This window comes from Hypoxylon fragiforme (assembly GCF_022984875.1).
Source record: "Hypoxylon fragiforme strain CBS 206.31 chromosome Unknown GGS25scaffold_7, whole genome shotgun sequence".
In the NCBI taxonomy this organism is placed as follows: domain Eukaryota; kingdom Fungi; phylum Ascomycota; class Sordariomycetes; order Xylariales; family Hypoxylaceae; genus Hypoxylon; species Hypoxylon fragiforme.
The window spans coordinates 1678717-1696993 of NW_026054762.1; the positions used below are offsets into that span (position 1 = coordinate 1678717).

The window sequence follows — 18277 nt, forward strand, 5'->3', positions numbered from 1 at the left end:
CACCTGGCAACTCCTTAGAATGTAACATTTGGACTTGGAAAGTCACAACTTACACAGTAACTTAACCTACATAGTTCAAGGTTAGTACCTAGTACTTACTACTTACAAGTGCAAGCACCAAATTATGTACATCCTGCATGTAGGAAACATTTAACACATGTACTCATAAGTACAATACCCACTTCGTGTATTGAAAAAGGTACATGCCGAATACAAGTCGTCAATTCATGACGTGCCACCAAAGGCACCTCGGAACATCGATTGAACTAAAGACTCATCAATATTCGTTGTACATATCTGCAGCTTCTCTCTTAGAGTATGAATTCTTCTTTAACCTTCAATGTTCCCAGCTCTTACCTAACCTGACTTCCCTGCCTACATCATTACATAGTACAATACATAAAGACTGTTATATGTACATACATACCACACATCGGACCTACTAATAATCATACACAGGTGCCAAACCAAGAACTCTGAACGTTAGGCTACCTAATACCTAGTGTTATTTATTAATATCCTGGCCCCGTTCTTTTTTTTGCCCAAACAACTTATAACACATCCTCAACTGAAAACCAAATCCTGGTGGCAGCAGTCAACTACGTCGTCCAAGATGTCATCATCAGTCCTTGACCAGCTTCTCGAGATGGGATTCGACAAATCACGTGCCGAGCTGGCCGTGAAGAAGTCAGATGGCTGTGAGCATCCCGCCTAAAGTTTATATTATTGGTGTGGACCGATTATTGATGATCTGTCTAGTACCTGATGCCATGGATTGGCTAGAAAAAACTCAAGACACCCCTTTGGATGAACTCCTGGAGGAACAGGAGGCATCCGGAGCCAATATTGCCAAGGTGGATGATGGTACAGTCGCCATGTCACTCGTTTGCAACGAATGCAACAAGAAATTCCGCAACGCGGGCGAGGCCGAGTTCCATGCCAATAAGTCGTTAGTACTGGCCAACTCCTTCATAGTTATTGGCTAATTCCTTACCTTCTCTATCTACAGAGGCCACACTGATTTTGCCGAATCTACCGAGCAGATTGCTCCCCTTAGTGAAGAGGAGAAGAAACAGAGACTTGAGGAACTCCGTGAACGTGTCAAGGCCAAAAAAGCCAACAAGGCCGAAGAAGACAAGGAAGAGCAGAAGCGCAACGAGGTACTTCTTTAATGAATTAAATGTGTAGTTCAGCTACGACATGGCAGCTGACTTGACAACTTAGAAAATTCGTCAAAAGGCGACCAGAGAGTCTCACGAACTCAAGGAGGAGACCCAGCGCAAGGAGCAAATAAAGGAAGCGGCCAAGAAGCGCCAGGAGAAGCTCGATGACATTGAGGCCAAGAAACGCATCAAGGCCAAGATCGAGGCCGATAAGGAGGAACGTCGTCGCAAGGCGGAGGAAGCCAAGGCTGCTCGGGAAGGCAGATCTATCCCTACCCCCGCTGCCTCTGCCCCCGCGCCAGCGCCAGCTCGTCCCACTACTAATCACGCCGAGGCCCGGTTGAGACTACAAACTTCTCAAGGCAATGTTATGAAGACATTCCCGGCGGATACCACCCTTTTCGAGGTTGCTCAAGTACTGGAGTCAGAGAATGGGCTTACCGTTAGTAAGTTCATCCAAAACTTCCCCAGAAAGATTTTCGAAGGAAACCTTGATCTGGGCAAAACCCTGAAGGAAGCCGGAATGGTTCCCAGCGCGGTTTTGGTCGTACAATAAACCGGACTACATGACTATCACGAATGCATGACCTGGCGTTTAGATCTGGCTTGGGAGGATAAAAGGGGGACTCCGTAGCATGGATGGATTATCAGTCATGAAGTTGGAGGTAAGGGAGCCACAAAAACGAGGTTACTAGGTAACAAGTGCGCGCATTTTTCATATGAGATATTATATCAATATCTTCCGCAGCTACTGCATAATAGGTACGTAGCTAGGGTTTGATGTCACAGCTGAATATTGCCTCGAGATTACGATGAGACACTTAGGCGTAACAAGGTCTAGAGGTCTTCATTTAATCTCAAACGACTTCATTCGTAAAGAGCATTTGTCATATTAACCTATGACTGGGTGAACTTTGCCCAAGGCATCCTAATATTGCCTCCTTCACGCCACACCAATGGTGTATGGAACCCCAGAACCATGCAGTGAAAGTACAAAGGGAAGGTGAGTGGTAGTCGTCGCGCAACGATTTTAGTCGAAAAGACCGAATCCCATGTCGTCGTCTGACTCTTCCTTCTCTGCAAAGTGAGTTAGTACCATCCTGTTCAGAGTGATGTTGGGCGAGCAGATAAAAAGAGATATGAACGTACCCTCTTCCTTCTCTTCTTCCTTGGTCTCCTCAGCAGCGCCACCCGCAGCACCACCAGCCGCGGCCGGGCCAGCAGCGGCAGCACCACCGCCCGAGCCGACGTTCGATAAAAGGTCCTTTACGTCCTTGCCCTCAAGAGCCTAGATATGCGAATCAGTAAACAGAATGCCAGTATCCTAGTTTCCTAGATAATTGGCTATTCGTCATACCTTAGCGAAGAGTTGCGTCCAGATGGGCTCAACATCAGCGACCTTGGCAGCCTTAAGGAGGGTTTGTAGCTTGTCGGCCTGTAATTATCATTCATTAGTATTCGACTCCATTTAATAGGGCAGAGTATATCTCTGAAAATGTAGGCTCGGTGGGATTGGAGGGGTATTGCGCTGGCTTACAGTGATCTCAACACCGTCATCGGCGAGGATGAGCGCCGCGTACGACGAGGCAAGTTCAGCAGTCGACATTGTGGTGGAATTGACTTTGTTGTCGAAGATTTGGGTGTGGATGTGGTGTATCGAGTGGGTTGAAGTTGATCGGAGGGCACCTCGAAAAGTTGCTGGAGTTGTGTTTGCGCTCGTGAATTATTTACCAAAAGTAACTTTCAATTCGCAATGCGAAATTTTGGTGGGAGAAAGGTAGGGCTAGCATGGATGGAAAATAGAGGTTCCGCTTCCTAGACGGAGGGGAGGAATCAATTTGATTGGCTGTTTATCAGAGCCAATTAAAACTTAGCTACTTTGCCCCGCAATGATCATTAATGTACCAATAAACCACTTAACCTCTTATGGACACTAGGCAAATACTGTATGCTTGTGATAGCAGGATGACCGCACAACCCCACCTGCCTTGCCTACATGTACGGCCCTATGCTGTGCTGGTTTATGCTCCCAAGCAGCTGTCACTGTCACCATCATCCCACCTTGGCTTCTCTTTGTCTCATCCATTTTCCCTTCCCACTTACCCAAAGTCAATCAATTCCGCCGATCAGGCTCTGCAGTAATCACCTGCAAGCCCTTGTTAGGTACTAAACAGAAGATTATCCTAACTTACCTGACCTACCTATAGGCACCAATCACTGGCCATTTGTAGAAGTTAGAGCTTTGGGACCGGCACACCTGTAACCAGTCTCAAGCCTCTTGAGAATTCCCCCTGCATCGAGAAAACGGTTCTGTGTTCGTGAGACAACTTGCAACGAAACACACCATTGGCCCTCAAAAGCGTTGTCGTATGCATCGTCCAGGATTACGCATGACACATGGGATATTCATTATACTAAATATATCAGTCTTCAAATTGATGAAGATTATCTTTAAGTGATTTAAGAAGCCCCAAGCTAAAGTCAAGCGAACAAAGAAAGGGTACTACTAGGTAGAGAGGGGAAAAAGTGTCAATACTCTTCTCTTTCTCTTCTCTTTATTCTCTTCCTCCTCCAAGATAACAACTGCAACTTGGGCAAGGTTATCTGGAGAGAGTACTATCTATACCTAGGATCTCGAGACCCCTATTAGAACCGCCAACATGGAAACACCAAAGATTCCTGCCCCGGAGGACGAAGGGGAGAAAGGAGTCCTCGAAAGCCTAATCGCCATTCGCGACCAATTACAATTGCGTAAACTCGATCGAACGACCTACGTTCGAACCCAAGATGTTATGGTCCTATATGATCAAACCATTGAGCAGGTCAGGATTCTATACGAAATCAGAAATGGGAAGGTTGTGGAAGAAAATCGAGGTACTGTAGTGTTCATCTTAAGCTATCGGATGCCGGTAGTCCTTGACTATCGTGGCTAACTTGTCCTCTAGTCGATAGAGTTGTAGACAGCTGCTTTCAACTGCTATCGCTATTCTTCATGACAATCGGTCGAAACAATGAAGCGCCCGCGGCCTATGCGCTAACGTCGACCATCAAGCGACTCCTAGATCACTTGACCGAAGCTAATTTGTTCAGTGCTCAAGATCTTGAGAGCATGTCACAGACGTTGGTGCATTTATCGGAGATAGTGCATAACTCTGCTAGTACGAAGCCTGCGCCCTTCCTCGAGACCTTAATTACGCAACGGATAGATCGGTGTCGGGTTTCCTTGGCCAACCTGCAACAGAAAATCAACGACATTGCCGAGCCGCTGAGACCCACGGCGGATAAACTTGTTTCGATACTGAGACAGATGGCAGTGATTAATACAAAATCCAGGGTTGGTGTTGTTCGGAATGTCTTCGTATGTGGTACTCTTCATGCTAACGATTACCAGTTCTCGCCAGGGGAGATACAGAAACTCGAAGCGCAGCTTAGAGAAATTGGCGATAAGCGAAAAGATGGGCAGTTTATGGATGATGACGGAAATATTCTGAAAGGGAGTCAGCACATTTCAAAGCTATTGGACAGATGTATAGAGTATACGAAAATCGTGGTTGAAAGGTGCACTACCTATTCATTCCTAACATCTGTTCAAACATATTCTCTAACGCTGTGCTTAGAAACGGCCAATTTCCAGACAAATGGAAACCTGTCTACGAAGTACTTGTCGGTATTAGAAACGAACTCGATAAGTTGTCATTGACACAAGCGTGGTCATTGCGGGAAACAGATTTATATGATTATCAACGACAGCTGGACAGGATTGATGAGAGTAGAGTGAATGGTAACTGGCTAGATGACCAAGGACGACCAGCTGATCTCTACGTCCAACGAGTAGGTTGAGGGTTGCTAAAATGGGGATTGTCTTTTATGCTAACTACATCCTAGACACTCCTCTACCTGATTCGAAGAAGCTACGGCTATATCTATCAACTTATGATATCGTCGGAGCCTGTTTCCGAAGCGCTACTGCCGATTTACAACCAATTACAAACTCTAAAGCGCTGTCTCGTGGAGGTAAAGAATAGCGGTGGCGTAAGCTCGGCTAGGGAGCTTTACCCCTATAGTATGAAGCTACACTCAATCGATAATATGAAAGTGGACGGGAAATTTATGGTTGGGGAAGATATCCCTGAGGGCCAAGGCAGTGTGGCTGAACTACTAGCTGAGTGCTTCGACCTCAACTACGAGCTTCGTGTCGCAGCGGAATCAGCAACACCAACACCTCCGCCAGAACGACAACAGGGGCCGGAGTCGTAATGTTTACAATATGCTTTGGTTTTATGATACTTGGTTTGTACAACTTGACCTTTGGGTGCATGGGAGGTGTTGACGGTAGTACTACGAGGAATCTGTTTGTCAAGGGGCGCACAATGGTACCTAGTGGCCCTATTATAGACGAGACTTGAACTTGGCATGCTATTAATAACGGGGTAGCCGTAGCTCACAAGTTATTCATAGGAACTAAATACATGAGGGATGAATCCCACGTCTAGACTATTTACAACTCGTCCGAACATTTATGCCTAGATCAAGGGAATCTGAACGCAAACTTGGCCTAGGGAGATGACATGATTTAGTAGAAGCCAAAGGAGGCATGCTGGCATGGAGGCTTACCGCATATATTTGTGCCTAAACATTGACGATTAGTGAACTTTTCCTATATTATGCACTTATTCAATGACATACATTATCAGGATCCCACACTCCACTCTTGGAGTAAATATCCTCGGCGATAATCTTCTTGACCTCTTCCTTGGACTCGGCGACGACGACGATCGTGCTACCTGCCCAATCCCAGTCGGCAGGATTGTCGCTTTCGGGCTTGCTGTTAAAAATGGCGCCTTTTAAAAAGTGAGAACCACATATTTAGTACTCCACACTATGCAATAGATGATTATAACTTGTGATTTTCGAAAGTCGATTTCGTGGACTTGTCTTAGCTAGCAACTGGCAGATACATACCTCCCGTCTTGAACTGCTGGGACTGGATGAATGGCTGTAGACCGGCGAAGTGCTGACTGCGTGACGAGAATATATTTTACGTGTAAGCCAAGAAGAGAACATTATAAGCCATGGCCGCCCTGATATGCTTATTGGGGCAGATAGGTAATATAATGGTTCATGATGAGGGCTGACACTCACGCGCGCACTTCCAGCCTCTTCTCCTGGGTGCCTGGCTTGTCAGGTATGATGACGAGCCACTCGATCTTCCCCGCGGGCGGGGTGGTGATGGATGCCATCGAGGTCTTGGATACGGGGCTATGGGAAAATCGGATGCCGCTGGGCTGGAATCTGGCAGATATGGGCTGGAAAAGTCTGGGGAGAAGCTTGAAGCGAAAGGCCATGGAAGGAGGTTGAAAATACTGATATAGCTACATATATACCTCAACTATTCCAAGTTGTGTATATAATGTTTAACCTAATAGCAGCGATAGATCGTTGTGTAGACACTAGGTTGGTAGCTCTGTACCTAAGATAGATCTTGATTTACACCAATGTCGTGCCTGGTATCTGCCGGCATCGCCAACACCGAGGTATAAACAGGCAATTAGAGTTACATGTAAGGCGTATAGGTGGAGTATAAAGGCGTTGTACTCTACAAGTACGTGGTGTATACTTGCGAATGGTTTTGTTACTGCTAGTAATGATATGGAAACTGTATTGTTACCAAAGTATATGAAAGTATCATCACCCGTGACTAACCCCTCCTGCTGCTGCCCCCACTGAATTACCTAGTGTTCTGTGTAATGTTCACATTCCAAGAAGGAAGGATCCATTAATGCAATTGAAATCTGCACGACATTCAAGTTCTTTATTCCTTTTAAGTTAATATTCAATGTTCCTTTCTTCCTTTTCTTATCAACCAACAATCGATTCTTTGTCGACTCATGCTCATACTCATACCGTAGGCTGTGCCATCACATCATCTTTCATGACTTATCCAATTGGGTGATTCGGAAGACTCTGGACCCGTGATCTTTTACAACTACAAAGTTATCCATTGTATTTGGGGCACGAGGTCAACTTTAGACCCGGCATAGGAATCCTTTATCCCTCGTCTCCTTTCCGGTCTTCTTCCGCCTCGTTCCACTGTCGCTCGCTCGTAGCTCGGAAACATCAAGCATCGCCCGATTTATGGCCTAGATGTCGCCTCATTTTTTGTCAATATTTATCATCCACGGCGCCCTGTTCGGTTAAGTGCAGATATGAGGTACTACTTTGTAAGTATATGCTTGGTATGTGCTACTATTTGTCTGGGCATTTTGTTTTTTTATATAAATTCAAATCACAAGTCGAGTGCCAAGACAATGAGATGATCTATTTAGGATCTCGCCTACGTATGACTTTTGAACTATGAGAGTAACTATAGGAATAAGCGTTGACGCGCCCGCACGTACTGGTGTGTGGGCGAGGATTTGCATATGTCAGATTCATATCATCCGAGAGCTTGCCGCACAGGGTTATCATCGGCGTTAGGTTAGCACAGCACAGCACAGCACAGCTCTGTCCAGTGTCGTCATCGTCTTGAATCCTGAACATGTTCGCGTCGCCGAGCTTCGGCGGTCAGGGGATCTTCGAGGCCGAGTTAGATACGTCGCTAAATTCTCTTGGAGATATCATGACCTGTTGAATTTATTGGTAAGACCACGGAGCAGTGGAAGCCTCGGCACACTAATGAGTTATTTTGTTTGGTGTTTTTAATGTGACATCCTCCCCCATCTTGGACAGACTGAGACAATATTCAGATACAAAGAACATCCTTGACTTATATACCCCCCCTGGTAGCTTGTCTAACCAATCTACATACATAGCTACATACCTAGTTGTACGTGTTGATGTAATTACCATCCTACCTGTCTACCAATTACTTATATACCTACCTACCCTGACTTCCAACTTTCATTACTCACACCATTTGAAGTCAATTCGTAACCAAACCTATACATACGTCCCAAACTTACTTACCACGGGCTCACCCGTTATTATCACCATGCTATCACTCTACCTCCAAAGCGAGTCGCAAAGGTGGGCAGCTGAGCACCATCAGAGCTACCCCGCATCCACATCCCCTGACGACTCTACCACTATTACTGGCAGCTCCTACTACGAAGACAGCGACACCGAGTCTATTTTCTCACGCAGCCCCAGATCTCGCCGATCCTCCATCTCCAGCATAGCTTCCGAAGACGCAGTAGCACCGGTTGCTTTTGAGCCCCCGCGAGACTTCAATGGGGCACCTATCACGATGTATGCTTCACTGGACCAAGCAGTGACACAGAGCACAGAAAGAGCCGAGGCACAGACTCCCCGGCGGCTTGTGACGCCGGGCAAGCTATACGAGAACGAGGAAGACGACGACGAGATCATCGAGATGGATGAGGAGGACCAGAAACACGAAAACAATATGGCAGCAGAACACAACCATCACTACCAGCAGCACCACGGCTCTAGTGGTGGCGGCATTGCCCACGCCACCAACGCCACCACGGCTGCGGTAGGCTGAGAGTGAGAGATGCCGGGAAAGCCCAAGCTAGAGGCAATGCCAAGCTCGGGCGCGGCTTCACGGCGCAAATCGAATTGCAGCAGCGTGCTTCTTGGCACAGGTCTTGGGAGTTCTTGGGGTTTTATTGGGAATTGGGGGGAGGGTCTTCGAACCCTTTTTATGCTTTTGACCGCCAAGGCGGAAACGGGGCGTCTAGCGATTCGCTGCTTTTGCTTATGGCTAGGTTAGCAGTTAGTGAAGTGAGAAACGACCGGACGACGGGAAACGGGAACGGGAACGGGAAAGGGAAAGGGAAAACACAAAGTCGTGTGGCGTTAGGCATTAAACGGCTGAAGTGTAATTTGATTTATTTCTTACGGGATGGGGGTAAGCGGCTGGCTGGACAACGAACGAATGAACGATACGATTACATATGAAATGGGGATACTACGCCGCCGCCACTGCTGTATTCCATTTATTATTTTCAAGGGGGAAACAAGGAAACACGGATGGATGGAGGGAGGGAGGAAATACCAAGATACCAAGAAGATACCCAAGAACCAGAAGAAAAAAAAAACGACTATTCTCGTCTCTGATTCATACTTTAGTACATAGATTAGCATACTATATGTAGGTACCGTTACATCTATGTACTACTACTACTACTACTACTACTACTACTACTACTACTACTACTACTACATGTAATATTCATTGTCTTTCTCTTCAATGTTCACCTTTGCTTGATTCCTACCAGCCTATCTAATATCTCATAGCCCGTGTTTCAATAGTTTGTACACTCGTCCCATCTTCTATATCGTGTTTGAATGACCTTATACTAGGTATGTTAAAAATACTGGGTTACATATGTATATGCAAATATATACTCATACATAGGTATATATTTCCCGCGGAACATCGCCTTTCGATATACATAATTTAAAGCTTAGCCTTGGGTGTCTCCTGGTTCTGCATCGTCTCGGCCACGATACGCCTCTGGATTTTCCCTGTCGCGGTCTTGGGCATGATCTCGGTGAAGTAAACCTGTGTTATTTGATGTTAGCCTTCCTCCCCCTTTTTTTTTCGTTGAAACCCACCAAACCCGCGAGAGAGAGAGAGAGAGGGGGCTTACCTTCTTGGGGACCTTGAACTTGGCCAACTTCTCGTTGACCCACGCCTTCAGCTCGTTCTGATCTAGCTTCGCCCCGCTCTTCAGCACAATCGCGACGCCGATGCCCTGGCCATACAGGTCATCGGGGATGGCAAAGCTCACGGCCTCCGAGACAGACGGGTGTCTCGTCAGCACGTTGTCTAGTTCGATGGGGCTGATCTTTTCGCCGCCCTTGTTGATGAGCTCCTTGATGCGGCCTGTGATGGTCACGTAGCCGTCCTCGTCCAGCTTGCCTTGGTCGCCGGTGCGGAAGAAGCCGCCCTTGGTGAAAGAGGATTCATTGGCGGCTGGGTTGTTGAGATAACCTTTGGTTACGTTCTCGCCCCTGATGCAGATCTCGCCCTCGCTTCCCTGAGGTACTTCATCGCCGGCGTCGTTTAGGATTTTGACTTCAACTCCCTGGCCGATACCCACCGTCCCGGGCTTTCGTTTACTCGGGGGTAGGGGGTTGGAAGTCATTTGGTGTGCGGCTTCAGTCATGGCGTACGCCTCGAGTACGGGTGCCTTGAACTTTTCCTCCAACTGCGTAAATACGGTCGGGGATAGCGGCGAGGAACAAGAACGGATGAAGCGAATCTTGGGCAATGGGCTCGGAGCGGGGTTCTTGAGCAGAATCTGGTGAATGGTCGGCACGGCAGTATACCAGTTCGCCTTGTAAGTCACGAACTCATGCCAGAAATCCGAGGCGGAGAACTTGGTGGGCACGATCATAGAGCCTCCAGAGTATAGAGGAGCTAAGAGAGCACAAAGCAGGCCGTGGACATGGAAAAGCGGCATGACTAGCATTGTCCGGTCTTGCGCGGTGAGCTGGTATGTCGACTGAATATTCCCTACGATAGTGGTCAGCGACACGATACTTACACATATTCTAGGGGTTGCCAACGCATAGCTTACTCATAGTCCGGGTAAGGTTACGATGTGTTAAAGGAACCTATTCAATATGTCAGAAAGCCGCTATGGATTACGTGCCGAATTCAACCTACCACTTTGGGTCTCGATGTCGTGCCACTGGAATAAGGGAAGTCAGATCTATACGTCTACGTGTCTACGTTTGTTTGCTTGTAGGCTCTGAATGCTCAACTCACCTCGTGTGTAGGACTAGAGCAACATCATCTGGCTGGGGTTGTAGCACACCCTCCTTGCTCTTTCCCTTTAGCTGACCAAGCTCTTTCACGTCCAAAGCCACCTCTTTCTTCGCATCGTCCCAGTAACATTCGGCGATGGCGGCGTTGAACTTGCGCGCGGCCTTCACGGAAGGCGCATCGGCTTGGTACGCTCCTTTGGGAACTAGCACAACGGCCGACTTGATGTCGTCGATGTAGAACTCGAACTCCTCCTGCTTGTAGGCAGGATTTAGAGGTGCCGCGATACCGCGCTGCCATGATGCAGCTAGGAAGGAGACAATAAACTCATATGAGTTCACCGTCGCTATGGAGACGGCGGAGCGGTTGGTGATGCCGATAGCGGCGAGCTTGCGCTGGAACGAGAGGCATTCGGACTTGAGATCCTTGTAAGTGACGGTAAGGGGTGTCGGTTTGGAGGGTATTATGACGGCGACGGAAGAGTCCGTGCCGTGGATAGAGTTCTGGAGGGTTGTCATTTCGAAGCTGATAGCCTGATACGGCGTAAAGTAAGTTTAGTTGCAGGTAAGGGGTGATGACACGGTGATGTAAGAGGGTTGGTTTGTTTAAGTATTCGAGATTAGGGATGCCGTATCGAATTAGTCGCAAGCTTCGAATCGATTATAGTAAAGAATAGACCTCACAGAAAAATGATGAAGAAAAAGTGAGAATATTATATTATTTAGATAGGTAGATAAAGAGTAAGATTAATTAGCAATTGGGTCCAGGTGCCAAAAGTTGTGATGTCGTACGAGAAGATGCGACAAGATCTGCGACTCCGGAAAGTTTCTAGTAGTAGTAGTACCTAGGAATTTGAACCAATTAGCGCCAATGAGCTGACAATTAGCGGCTATGGCGATATTTTCTTTCCATTTGGATACTAGGTAGTACCTAAAACCCTTGTAATGTTAGAGCTCTTAGCGTTAATATTAGCGTACTACATGCCTAGTAGGCTAGTACTACATAGTATAGTAGGTATACTACTATTAGGTAACTTAAGGTGACTACCATCAATTGATTAGTATTCAATCATTTCAATGTTCAACGTTGTTACTATTCAACATACCTATTAGCTTGCCAGCCTCTCTCCCTTGACCTTGTCGCCTATCAAAAGGAACGTAACTCATCTACCCACTTCGCCATTGATAAGCTCTTCTCTAGCTTGGAGTGTCAGAGTGTGAAAAGCCGGGACCAAGAAAGAGCTTGCAAGCTCGCAGACACCGATAATGGCACAGCAGGCGCCGCCTCGGAATGGCCTGTCCCTCTATGCTAACCTACTCGAACCTGACGGAGACTCGACTACATCTATATCCCGCGCCCCAGTCCTATCCAGAGAAGCGCTTGAGGCGGTTAAGGAGCAGGAAGCCTCTAAGAAACCTCTCGATCCCGCTCTGCGCTTCCAGCCGCACCCACAAATTCGTCGCCCGCAACCCAAGACACAGAAAGCTAAAGCCGGCTTCCCAAAAGCTCCTTCCGCTCCCACCAATCCCACCGGTTCCGTCACCACAGGCTCAGCTCCGGCTAGGAGTAAGCTTGCCGATTGGGCGCCTACAGAGGAGGATGAGTACATGTATGGCACCGGCGAGAAGAGGGCGCGGGGCGGGCGCAGAAAGAAGAAGAAGAAGGCAGATGATGTACCCATTGAGACCGACTGGGATGAAATATACGACCCCTCAAGGCCCACGAACGTAGACGAGTACCTGCAAAGCGAAGAGCGAATACGAGAGGTGCGGGAATGGAAGGACTTGCTTTACAAGCATAGGCGACGCGACGACGAGAGGCATTCAAGCTGGGATAGCAACGAGGAGGAAACTAGGCCAGCACCGAGTACGTTTACCTTTAATAACCTTGGGCTTTCCAAGCGAATTTGTCTTGCTAACGTGTATCACATCTACAGACCAATTTGCGCCACCAGACTCTTATTCTTTCGCACCACCCCCGCCCTCGCCCCCACGAGCCTCAGTACCAGACGACAAGACTGGCGATGATGCGTACGCACGCCGATTAGCCATATCACAAGGCAATGCGCCTCCTCCACCACGTTCACCATCCCCACCACCTCCTCCACCTCCGCCAACAGGACTTCCAGCAGCCACTACCGCACTAGAACCCGCATCCATATCCCGCGCGCCAGTACGCTACACCCAACCGGAGGCCGCGCCACCACCACCACCACCACCAAACCCAGATGCCATGGATGAGGATGAAGATGAATACGTACCCCCCGAGTCAGTCGCCGAGCTGCGCGGCAACCGTCCCGGCCAGAAGGGCTTCGCGGCACGCTTCATGGCCAAGTACGGCTGGTCCAAGGGCCAAGGTCTTGGCGCCGAGGGCACCGGCATCGTACAACCGCTGCGCGCGCAGGTCGACAAGCGCAAGAAAAAGCCCGACTCCGAAGGCGGCGGGTGGGTCGGGCCTGCCGGGCGTGGTCGCATCATAGGCCCCAAGACGGGCGCTGGGACCGAGCCCGAGAGCAGCGGCGGTAAGTTCGGGGCCATGAGCAACGTCATCGTGCTCCGCAACATGCTGGAGGCTATGGAGGACCTGGAAGCCGAGATTGAGTCCGGGCTCGGGCAGGAGATTGGCGAGGAGTGTGGCGACAAGTACGGGAGAGTGGAACGCTTGTACATCGATGTGGAGGGGAAGAGGGTGTATATCAAATTCACAGACCAGGTCTCTGCGTTAAGGGTAAGTCAATATCTCTCCCCTCCTCTTTCCTTCCGTTATCATGGTGCTAACCATCCCCAATATAGGCCGTGAATGCCCTAGACGGCCGCATATTCGCCGGCAACACCATCGAGCCGCAGTTCTACGACGTGGAAAAGTTCGAGCGGAGGATATACGAGTGATTTATGTGACGGGGCGAGAGATATATATATCTATCCCCATCCGGACGGGGCGAAAGAACCACTGCTATTGCTACTATGACAGAGCACCTACGAAGTACTATCTAGGTACCTAGTCTATATAGACCACAACACGTGGATAAGATAATGCATAGATAGATAGATCATGGATCATATAGTACTCTTCTGCCCAATTTGCTGCTGCTATCTTTTTTTCTACACCGTCCGGTCCAAATACATTACTCCTAACCTAACTGATTAGCGAATGCAGTATAACCATGATTTGATACTGTACCTGCGACTAGAATTAAGAGAAAAAAACCGGGTGAATTTGCCAGTGTACCTACATACATACCCAAGATAACCTACTTTATATACACTCGTTATCGAGGATACACAGGACTCGAGCATGATTCAAGGAAGGTCACATAGGACTTGGTAGTTACCTATTTAGGTAGATAGATACCTTCTATACAAGTCGTGGAGGCATATTACATAGCCATCACACTATCAGGGTGTTTACCAACGCAAATACAAATGATGGCCTACATTGTAACGCAACGGGTCTGTGGGTTTATGCGACTATATAAACTTGTCCCGGTATTGGAAACCGTCTACTTAGTGCCCAAGACCAAGTCGAGTTAAATAGTACTACACACATAGTTAGTACAGCACGTGGCATTCACATGGCTAAGAATCGAATAGCCGCAGGCCATACACATAAGCAACGCAGGACAAATGAAGAGGACGATTCAATTAAACCCTGTCAGACATAAGATCTTAACAACACTATCACGTTTCAAGAATATTAAAGCGGGTTCCAAGTAGAACATGCATCAGTATTAAGTCTAGCGATTCCTTATACGTAACCCCAGTCGCTAGATGCGACCCGCGAAATGACAACAGTTTTTACAACACTGGAAAGGGAATGTTGACAACGCCACCATGTTCCAAACCCAACTTCCCACCGACACTTCCAAAGTTATTACAAGAAAGCGGTAATGAAGGCACCGACAGCAGCTAGCGAGACGATGGTAGACATGCTCGCACGGATAGGAGAGGCTGCGCCATCCTTGTCGTCGGAGCTGCCGGAGCTGCCATTGGAAGCATCAGAGGTGTCGTTGTTGGCGTTAGCATCGTTGCCTGTGCAGCTGTACTGGCCTTGGACGACGCCACCCTTGAAGCTGCCGAGGGAGCTGCAAGAGCTGCTGATGTCTTCGGTACTGACAACCTCGAAAGCTCCCTTCACGTCGTTGACCTTAGGAAGGTCAACCTCAGTGAAAGAACCACGGAGCTTGACGGCACCACCAATTTCGTTCAAAGCAGCAAAGCCGTCGATCTTCTCAAGAGCAGTGTTGTTGGCAATGGTGAAACCACCTCCAACACGTTCCAGGGCAGGGATCGAGATATTGGTGAGTTCGGGGTTGCTAACAAAGGACAAATCACCGTCCTGGATCTCAGTCAAGTTGGCGGCAATGAAGTTCTCGAAGTAGTTCGAGTCGAATCGCATAGAGCCGTTGACAGTGTGCAGAGAGGGAACGGAGAAAGAGGTGACGTTGGCAATAGTCATGTTGGCGATCCATTCCAGGTTAGGCATTTCCATGGTCAGGTTTAGACCATTAGCCTGGACGTACAGGGTGTTCGTCAAGCTCTTGATGCTGGTAGAGAACTTGCCTAGTCGTCGGTTGTTGTTAATGTTCATGTCGGAGAGGGACTCAACATTGATACCATCGATGCTCTCGATGAAGGTATCAGAAATTGTGACACTCTTGGCCTTGGTAATACCGGGGTTTCCGAACGTGGGTTGCGGGAGGGCATTCAAAGTGGCCCAATCAATGGAGCCAACTTCGCCGAGGCTAGTGAACACGAGGCTGGACAGCTTGGTAACGTTTTGCAGCCAGAAAGAGCCACCAATGGTCTCCAGAGAAGAGCTCTGAAGGCTGTTGAGGAGGCCGTTGTGTTCGGCGCGAAGAGCACCACCGATCTCCGTAAGCTTTCCACCAAGATCGATATCGGGGCCAGCATTGGTGCCGATGACAACGTCGCCATCGACTTTGCTGCAGCTGGCGATTTGAGTCGCATCGGCTTGCGAGTTGATGGTGGCGGTAGGGTCATCACAACTTACACCGAACGCACCTGTTGTTCATGGAGTTAGATAGAGTAAACTTCAAGTACGAGATGGATAACTTACCGGAGACCATGCCGAGCGCCGCTGCGGCAGTGAGGAACTGTTTGTTGAACATCTTGATGACTATGTAAAGAGTTGTCAGTTATGCCCAAATATATAAATATTAAAGATTAACAAATAAACAAGTGAATCTCTCCGGGGACCGATGATGCCGTTTTCAAGATACAATTGAGGATTGAGAAAATGCCGAGTCTAGAAACTCAGTCACAACGGCCTTGAGGAGATGGCGAGTTTTAGGAGTTCACTAGTTGGTCAACCACCTGGTATAATAATTGATTGACCAAACTGGGTGGAGCAAATAGTACGTGGGACGTCGCGATGCCGGATGAGACGGTAGATCCTCATTCCATGGTTATGGTACATCCTGCCACTTTTCCACGCAAGAAAAAGGAAGGAAAGCGAAGGGGCTGGAGGTAGACCCTGAGGTTTCTCTTTGTCATGGTGGCAATTGCCATAAATCTTGCTAGTCTTCGTACGACGACTTCCTTTGCACCATCACAAGTGACTCTTTGATTTCCATCCACAGTTGTAATCGCTGAGTATGAGCCAGTCCCACGATTGAAGGCGGAGTTCCCATCATGTTTACCGACTGTAATGCTCAAGGCAATGCGTATCCAGTGATTGACCGAGATCCGACTGGATGGGAGCATTGGCGGTCGCTTCAAAAGCCATGTCGTGTCCACTCAGACGTGCGTCACGTCAACCGAGCCCCAATTGGAACCCCAGGTAGGTAGATTTGTGGTAACCATGGTAATTGTGAGGCCCGAAAATCCAGTAACAAGGTTCGAGTTCCTTGGATTGAACAAGATCACCGAGCAGATAAAGAAAATAAAAGGTACTAACCTGTTGATACCCGAGGACTCGATTTTCAGAGATCTCAAGGCTGTATAATTAATCGCCTCGTAAATGCCTTTCCGCGAGGAGAGGCCTGATGGAGGATGAGAGTGTGTGGATTTTGTTGGTGTTGGTTGATGCGTCGATTTGTTGATGAAAATAGAGAAAAGCTGTGTGATATTCGCAGGAGCGAGGGAATCTCGAGATGTACTCTGGCGTGGATTGTATTAAAGGATGCGAGGAAGTTACTTAGCGAATGCTCTTCCTCTTCTACTATGGAATATGGACAAACGAATGAATCCGAACAAGAAGGAGGAAGATGGAGAAAAAGGGAGTTGGAGGGAAGTCAAGGACAAGAAAAGACCGAAACGTTTTGGAATTCGAGTTTTGATGGATGGCGTGGCTCCTGGAGGGAATGGGGGGGGGGGTGTGGGAAAAGAAAGGGAAGGAGGATTTTAGGTGGACTTTTTAAGGGGTATAAAGGGGTAGACTGGGTAACTGCACAGTGTGTCTACCCGATAAGGCACTACCCGGCAACTAGCCCCAATATGATCTTCAATCAATTTCAAGCAAAGCAAGCAAACCTGGCAACCTCGACCAGTGCCCTGGCATGAACTGGAGAGGCCGGAGCTAGAAGCCCATGTCCACAATTGTACATCATTGGTCAATCTAGAATCTCATGGTGCATTTTGTACCTATGGTAGTCAATTATCGTACAACTTGCCTGAACTACTGGGCACACTCCGGTCAGTTAGCAGGTACTAGCACAGTACGGCATAGTACGTGCAAGTACCAGTATTATTACGATGTAGTTATGTAACTATTGATATTCTCGTATTCAATGTTCCTTTTTACCTGTAACTGATTTATATGCATACATATGGATGTGTGTACTTACACATGTAGTGTAGGTATGCACGCATACATACGTACTAGCTAGCATATCTATAAATGTAAGCACTTCCATGTCTTTTCACCTTATCATCACACCTATCTATCACGCGATTGGTAGGCGAATGAGACATTCCGACAGTTGCGATAGAGACGGCCGAACATACATACATAACTACATGGAGTAGCAGATGTGTAATATATTGAGGTGACTAAGACGACTACCTACCTAACATTACCTAGTGTCGCACTGTATATAGTTCAGAAACACAGTGTCGCAATCATCCCATCAGGTTATTTAGTTGACGAGATTGGCTTTTCATTTCCATCGCGAAAGCAGGGAATCGCTGCAAGGTTTGGAGCACCCACTCCTTCAGTTCACCCCCGATTACCTTAACGACACCTACGAACATGCTATACCCAGTATGATCCGCGCATTGCCCTGCGATGTCTACCATCCTATACATAATACATGCGCCGCCTTAGCCTCGTCATGGATTCCAGAAGCGTTTCTATCTCGTTTCACGTAACAACATTCATCCTACGATATTCGATTACCTGCAGAAACGGAAGCTTGACA

The 18277-nt window shown here is 47.9% G+C and overlaps 8 protein-coding genes across 8 annotated transcripts; 4 read left to right on the forward strand and 4 right to left on the reverse strand.

The window, feature by feature from the left end:
- The first annotated feature begins 494 nt into the window (after nucleotides 1–494).
- Nucleotides 495–2252, forward strand: GGS25DRAFT_372512 (ubiquitin-related domain-containing protein). The gene is made up of 4 exons (XM_049258194.1): nucleotides 495–698; nucleotides 760–949; nucleotides 1010–1160; nucleotides 1225–2252. The coding sequence occupies exons 1-4, from the start codon at nucleotides 614–616 to the stop codon at nucleotides 1717–1719; spliced, it is 921 nt and encodes a 306-aa protein (XP_049114737.1). The 5' UTR covers nucleotides 495–613; the 3' UTR covers nucleotides 1720–2252.
- On the reverse strand, nucleotides 2125–2908 carry GGS25DRAFT_499483 (ribosomal protein 60S). The gene is made up of 4 exons (XM_049261780.1): nucleotides 2701–2908; nucleotides 2521–2598; nucleotides 2313–2451; nucleotides 2125–2240 (listed from the first exon to the last, which is right to left on the reverse strand). Exons 1-4 carry the CDS (start codon nucleotides 2767–2769, stop codon nucleotides 2194–2196), a joined length of 333 nt encoding a protein of 110 aa, XP_049114738.1. The 5' UTR covers nucleotides 2770–2908; the 3' UTR covers nucleotides 2125–2193.
- Nucleotides 2909–3113: 205 nt separating this feature from the next.
- On the forward strand, nucleotides 3114–5640 carry GGS25DRAFT_499484 (uncharacterized protein). The gene is made up of 5 exons (XM_049261781.1): nucleotides 3114–4037; nucleotides 4109–4497; nucleotides 4555–4721; nucleotides 4781–4994; nucleotides 5049–5640. Exons 1-5 carry the CDS (start codon nucleotides 3824–3826, stop codon nucleotides 5418–5420), a joined length of 1356 nt encoding a protein of 451 aa, XP_049114739.1. The 5' UTR covers nucleotides 3114–3823; the 3' UTR covers nucleotides 5421–5640.
- On the reverse strand, nucleotides 5641–6964 carry GGS25DRAFT_499489 (uncharacterized protein). The gene is made up of 5 exons (XM_049261782.1): nucleotides 6306–6964; nucleotides 6126–6181; nucleotides 5850–6004; nucleotides 5778–5792; nucleotides 5641–5718 (listed from the first exon to the last, which is right to left on the reverse strand). The coding sequence occupies exons 1-5, from the start codon at nucleotides 6506–6508 to the stop codon at nucleotides 5692–5694; spliced, it is 456 nt and encodes a 151-aa protein (XP_049114740.1). The 5' UTR covers nucleotides 6509–6964; the 3' UTR covers nucleotides 5641–5691.
- A 1121-nt stretch (nucleotides 6965–8085) lies between these two features.
- Nucleotides 8086–9320, forward strand: GGS25DRAFT_499499 (uncharacterized protein). The gene has a single exon (XM_049261783.1). The coding sequence runs from the start codon at nucleotides 8155–8157 to the stop codon at nucleotides 8665–8667; it is 513 nt and encodes a 170-aa protein (XP_049114741.1). The 5' UTR covers nucleotides 8086–8154; the 3' UTR covers nucleotides 8668–9320.
- On the reverse strand, nucleotides 9255–11775 carry GGS25DRAFT_499516 (peroxisomal-coenzyme A synthetase). Its single transcript, XM_049261784.1, has 5 exons — nucleotides 10903–11775; nucleotides 10801–10825; nucleotides 10712–10748; nucleotides 9779–10647; nucleotides 9255–9690 (listed from the first exon to the last, which is right to left on the reverse strand). The coding sequence occupies exons 1-5, from the start codon at nucleotides 11415–11417 to the stop codon at nucleotides 9586–9588; spliced, it is 1551 nt and encodes a 516-aa protein (XP_049114742.1). The 5' UTR covers nucleotides 11418–11775; the 3' UTR covers nucleotides 9255–9585.
- Nucleotides 11776–11859: 84 nt separating this feature from the next.
- Nucleotides 11860–14363, forward strand: GGS25DRAFT_372876 (uncharacterized protein). The gene is made up of 2 exons (XM_049258195.1): nucleotides 11860–12765; nucleotides 12836–14363. The coding sequence occupies exons 1-2, from the start codon at nucleotides 12165–12167 to the stop codon at nucleotides 13696–13698; spliced, it is 1464 nt and encodes a 487-aa protein (XP_049114743.1). The 5' UTR covers nucleotides 11860–12164; the 3' UTR covers nucleotides 13699–14363.
- A 406-nt stretch (nucleotides 14364–14769) lies between these two features.
- Nucleotides 14770–16027, reverse strand: GGS25DRAFT_523749 (uncharacterized protein; the record flags this gene model as incomplete). The annotated part of the gene is made up of 2 exons (XM_049264482.1): nucleotides 14770–15920; nucleotides 15976–16027. 2 exons carry the CDS (start codon nucleotides 16025–16027, stop codon nucleotides 14770–14772), a joined length of 1203 nt encoding a protein of 400 aa, XP_049114744.1.
- Between the last annotated feature and the right edge of the window lie 2250 nt (nucleotides 16028–18277).

Bases quoted from the DNA above. Each gene is read 5' to 3' on its own strand.
- GGS25DRAFT_372512 (XM_049258194.1), top strand. From the start codon at position 614: ATGTCATCATCAGTCCTTGACCAGCTTCTCGAGATGGGATTCGACAAA. The intron at 699-759 runs GTGAGCATCCCG...TGATCTGTCTAG, and splicing joins CGTGAAGAAGTCAGATGGCT to TACCTGATGCCATGGATTGG. The intron at 1,161-1,224 runs GTACTTCTTTAA...TTGACAACTTAG, and splicing joins AAGAGCAGAAGCGCAACGAG to AAAATTCGTCAAAAGGCGAC.
- GGS25DRAFT_499483 (XM_049261780.1), bottom strand. From the start codon at position 2,769: ATGTCGACTGCTGAACTTGCCTCGTCGTACGCGGCGCTCATCCTCGCC. The intron at 2,599-2,700 runs GTAAGCCAGCGC...TGATAATTACAG, and splicing joins ATGACGGTGTTGAGATCACT to GCCGACAAGCTACAAACCCT. The intron at 2,452-2,520 runs GTATGACGAATA...TCGCATATCTAG, and splicing joins GGACGCAACTCTTCGCTAAG to GCTCTTGAGGGCAAGGACGT.
- GGS25DRAFT_499484 (XM_049261781.1), top strand. From the start codon at position 3,824: ATGGAAACACCAAAGATTCCTGCCCCGGAGGACGAAGGGGAGAAAGGA. The intron at 4,722-4,780 runs GTGCACTACCTA...CGCTGTGCTTAG, and splicing joins ACGAAAATCGTGGTTGAAAG to AAACGGCCAATTTCCAGACA. The intron at 4,995-5,048 runs GTAGGTTGAGGG...ACTACATCCTAG, and splicing joins CTGATCTCTACGTCCAACGA to ACACTCCTCTACCTGATTCG.
- GGS25DRAFT_499489 (XM_049261782.1), bottom strand. From the start codon at position 6,508: ATGGCCTTTCGCTTCAAGCTTCTCCCCAGACTTTTCCAGCCCATATCT. The intron at 6,182-6,305 runs GTGAGTGTCAGC...CTCGTCACGCAG, and splicing joins AAGAGGCTGGAAGTGCGCGC to TCAGCACTTCGCCGGTCTAC. The intron at 6,005-6,125 runs GTATGTATCTGC...ACTTTTTAAAAG, and splicing joins CCAGCAGTTCAAGACGGGAG to GCGCCATTTTTAACAGCAAG.
- GGS25DRAFT_499499 (XM_049261783.1), top strand. From the start codon at position 8,155: ATGCTATCACTCTACCTCCAAAGCGAGTCGCAAAGGTGGGCAGCTGAG.
- GGS25DRAFT_499516 (XM_049261784.1), bottom strand. From the start codon at position 11,417: ATGACAACCCTCCAGAACTCTATCCACGGCACGGACTCTTCCGTCGCC. The intron at 10,826-10,902 runs GTGAGTTGAGCA...CCCTTATTCCAG, and splicing joins GCTCTAGTCCTACACACGAG to TGGCACGACATCGAGACCCA. The intron at 10,749-10,800 runs GTAGGTTGAATT...CATATTGAATAG, and splicing joins CGACATCGAGACCCAAAGTG to GTTCCTTTAACACATCGTAA.
- GGS25DRAFT_372876 (XM_049258195.1), top strand. From the start codon at position 12,165: ATGGCACAGCAGGCGCCGCCTCGGAATGGCCTGTCCCTCTATGCTAAC. The intron at 12,766-12,835 runs GTACGTTTACCT...TCACATCTACAG, and splicing joins GGAAACTAGGCCAGCACCGA to ACCAATTTGCGCCACCAGAC.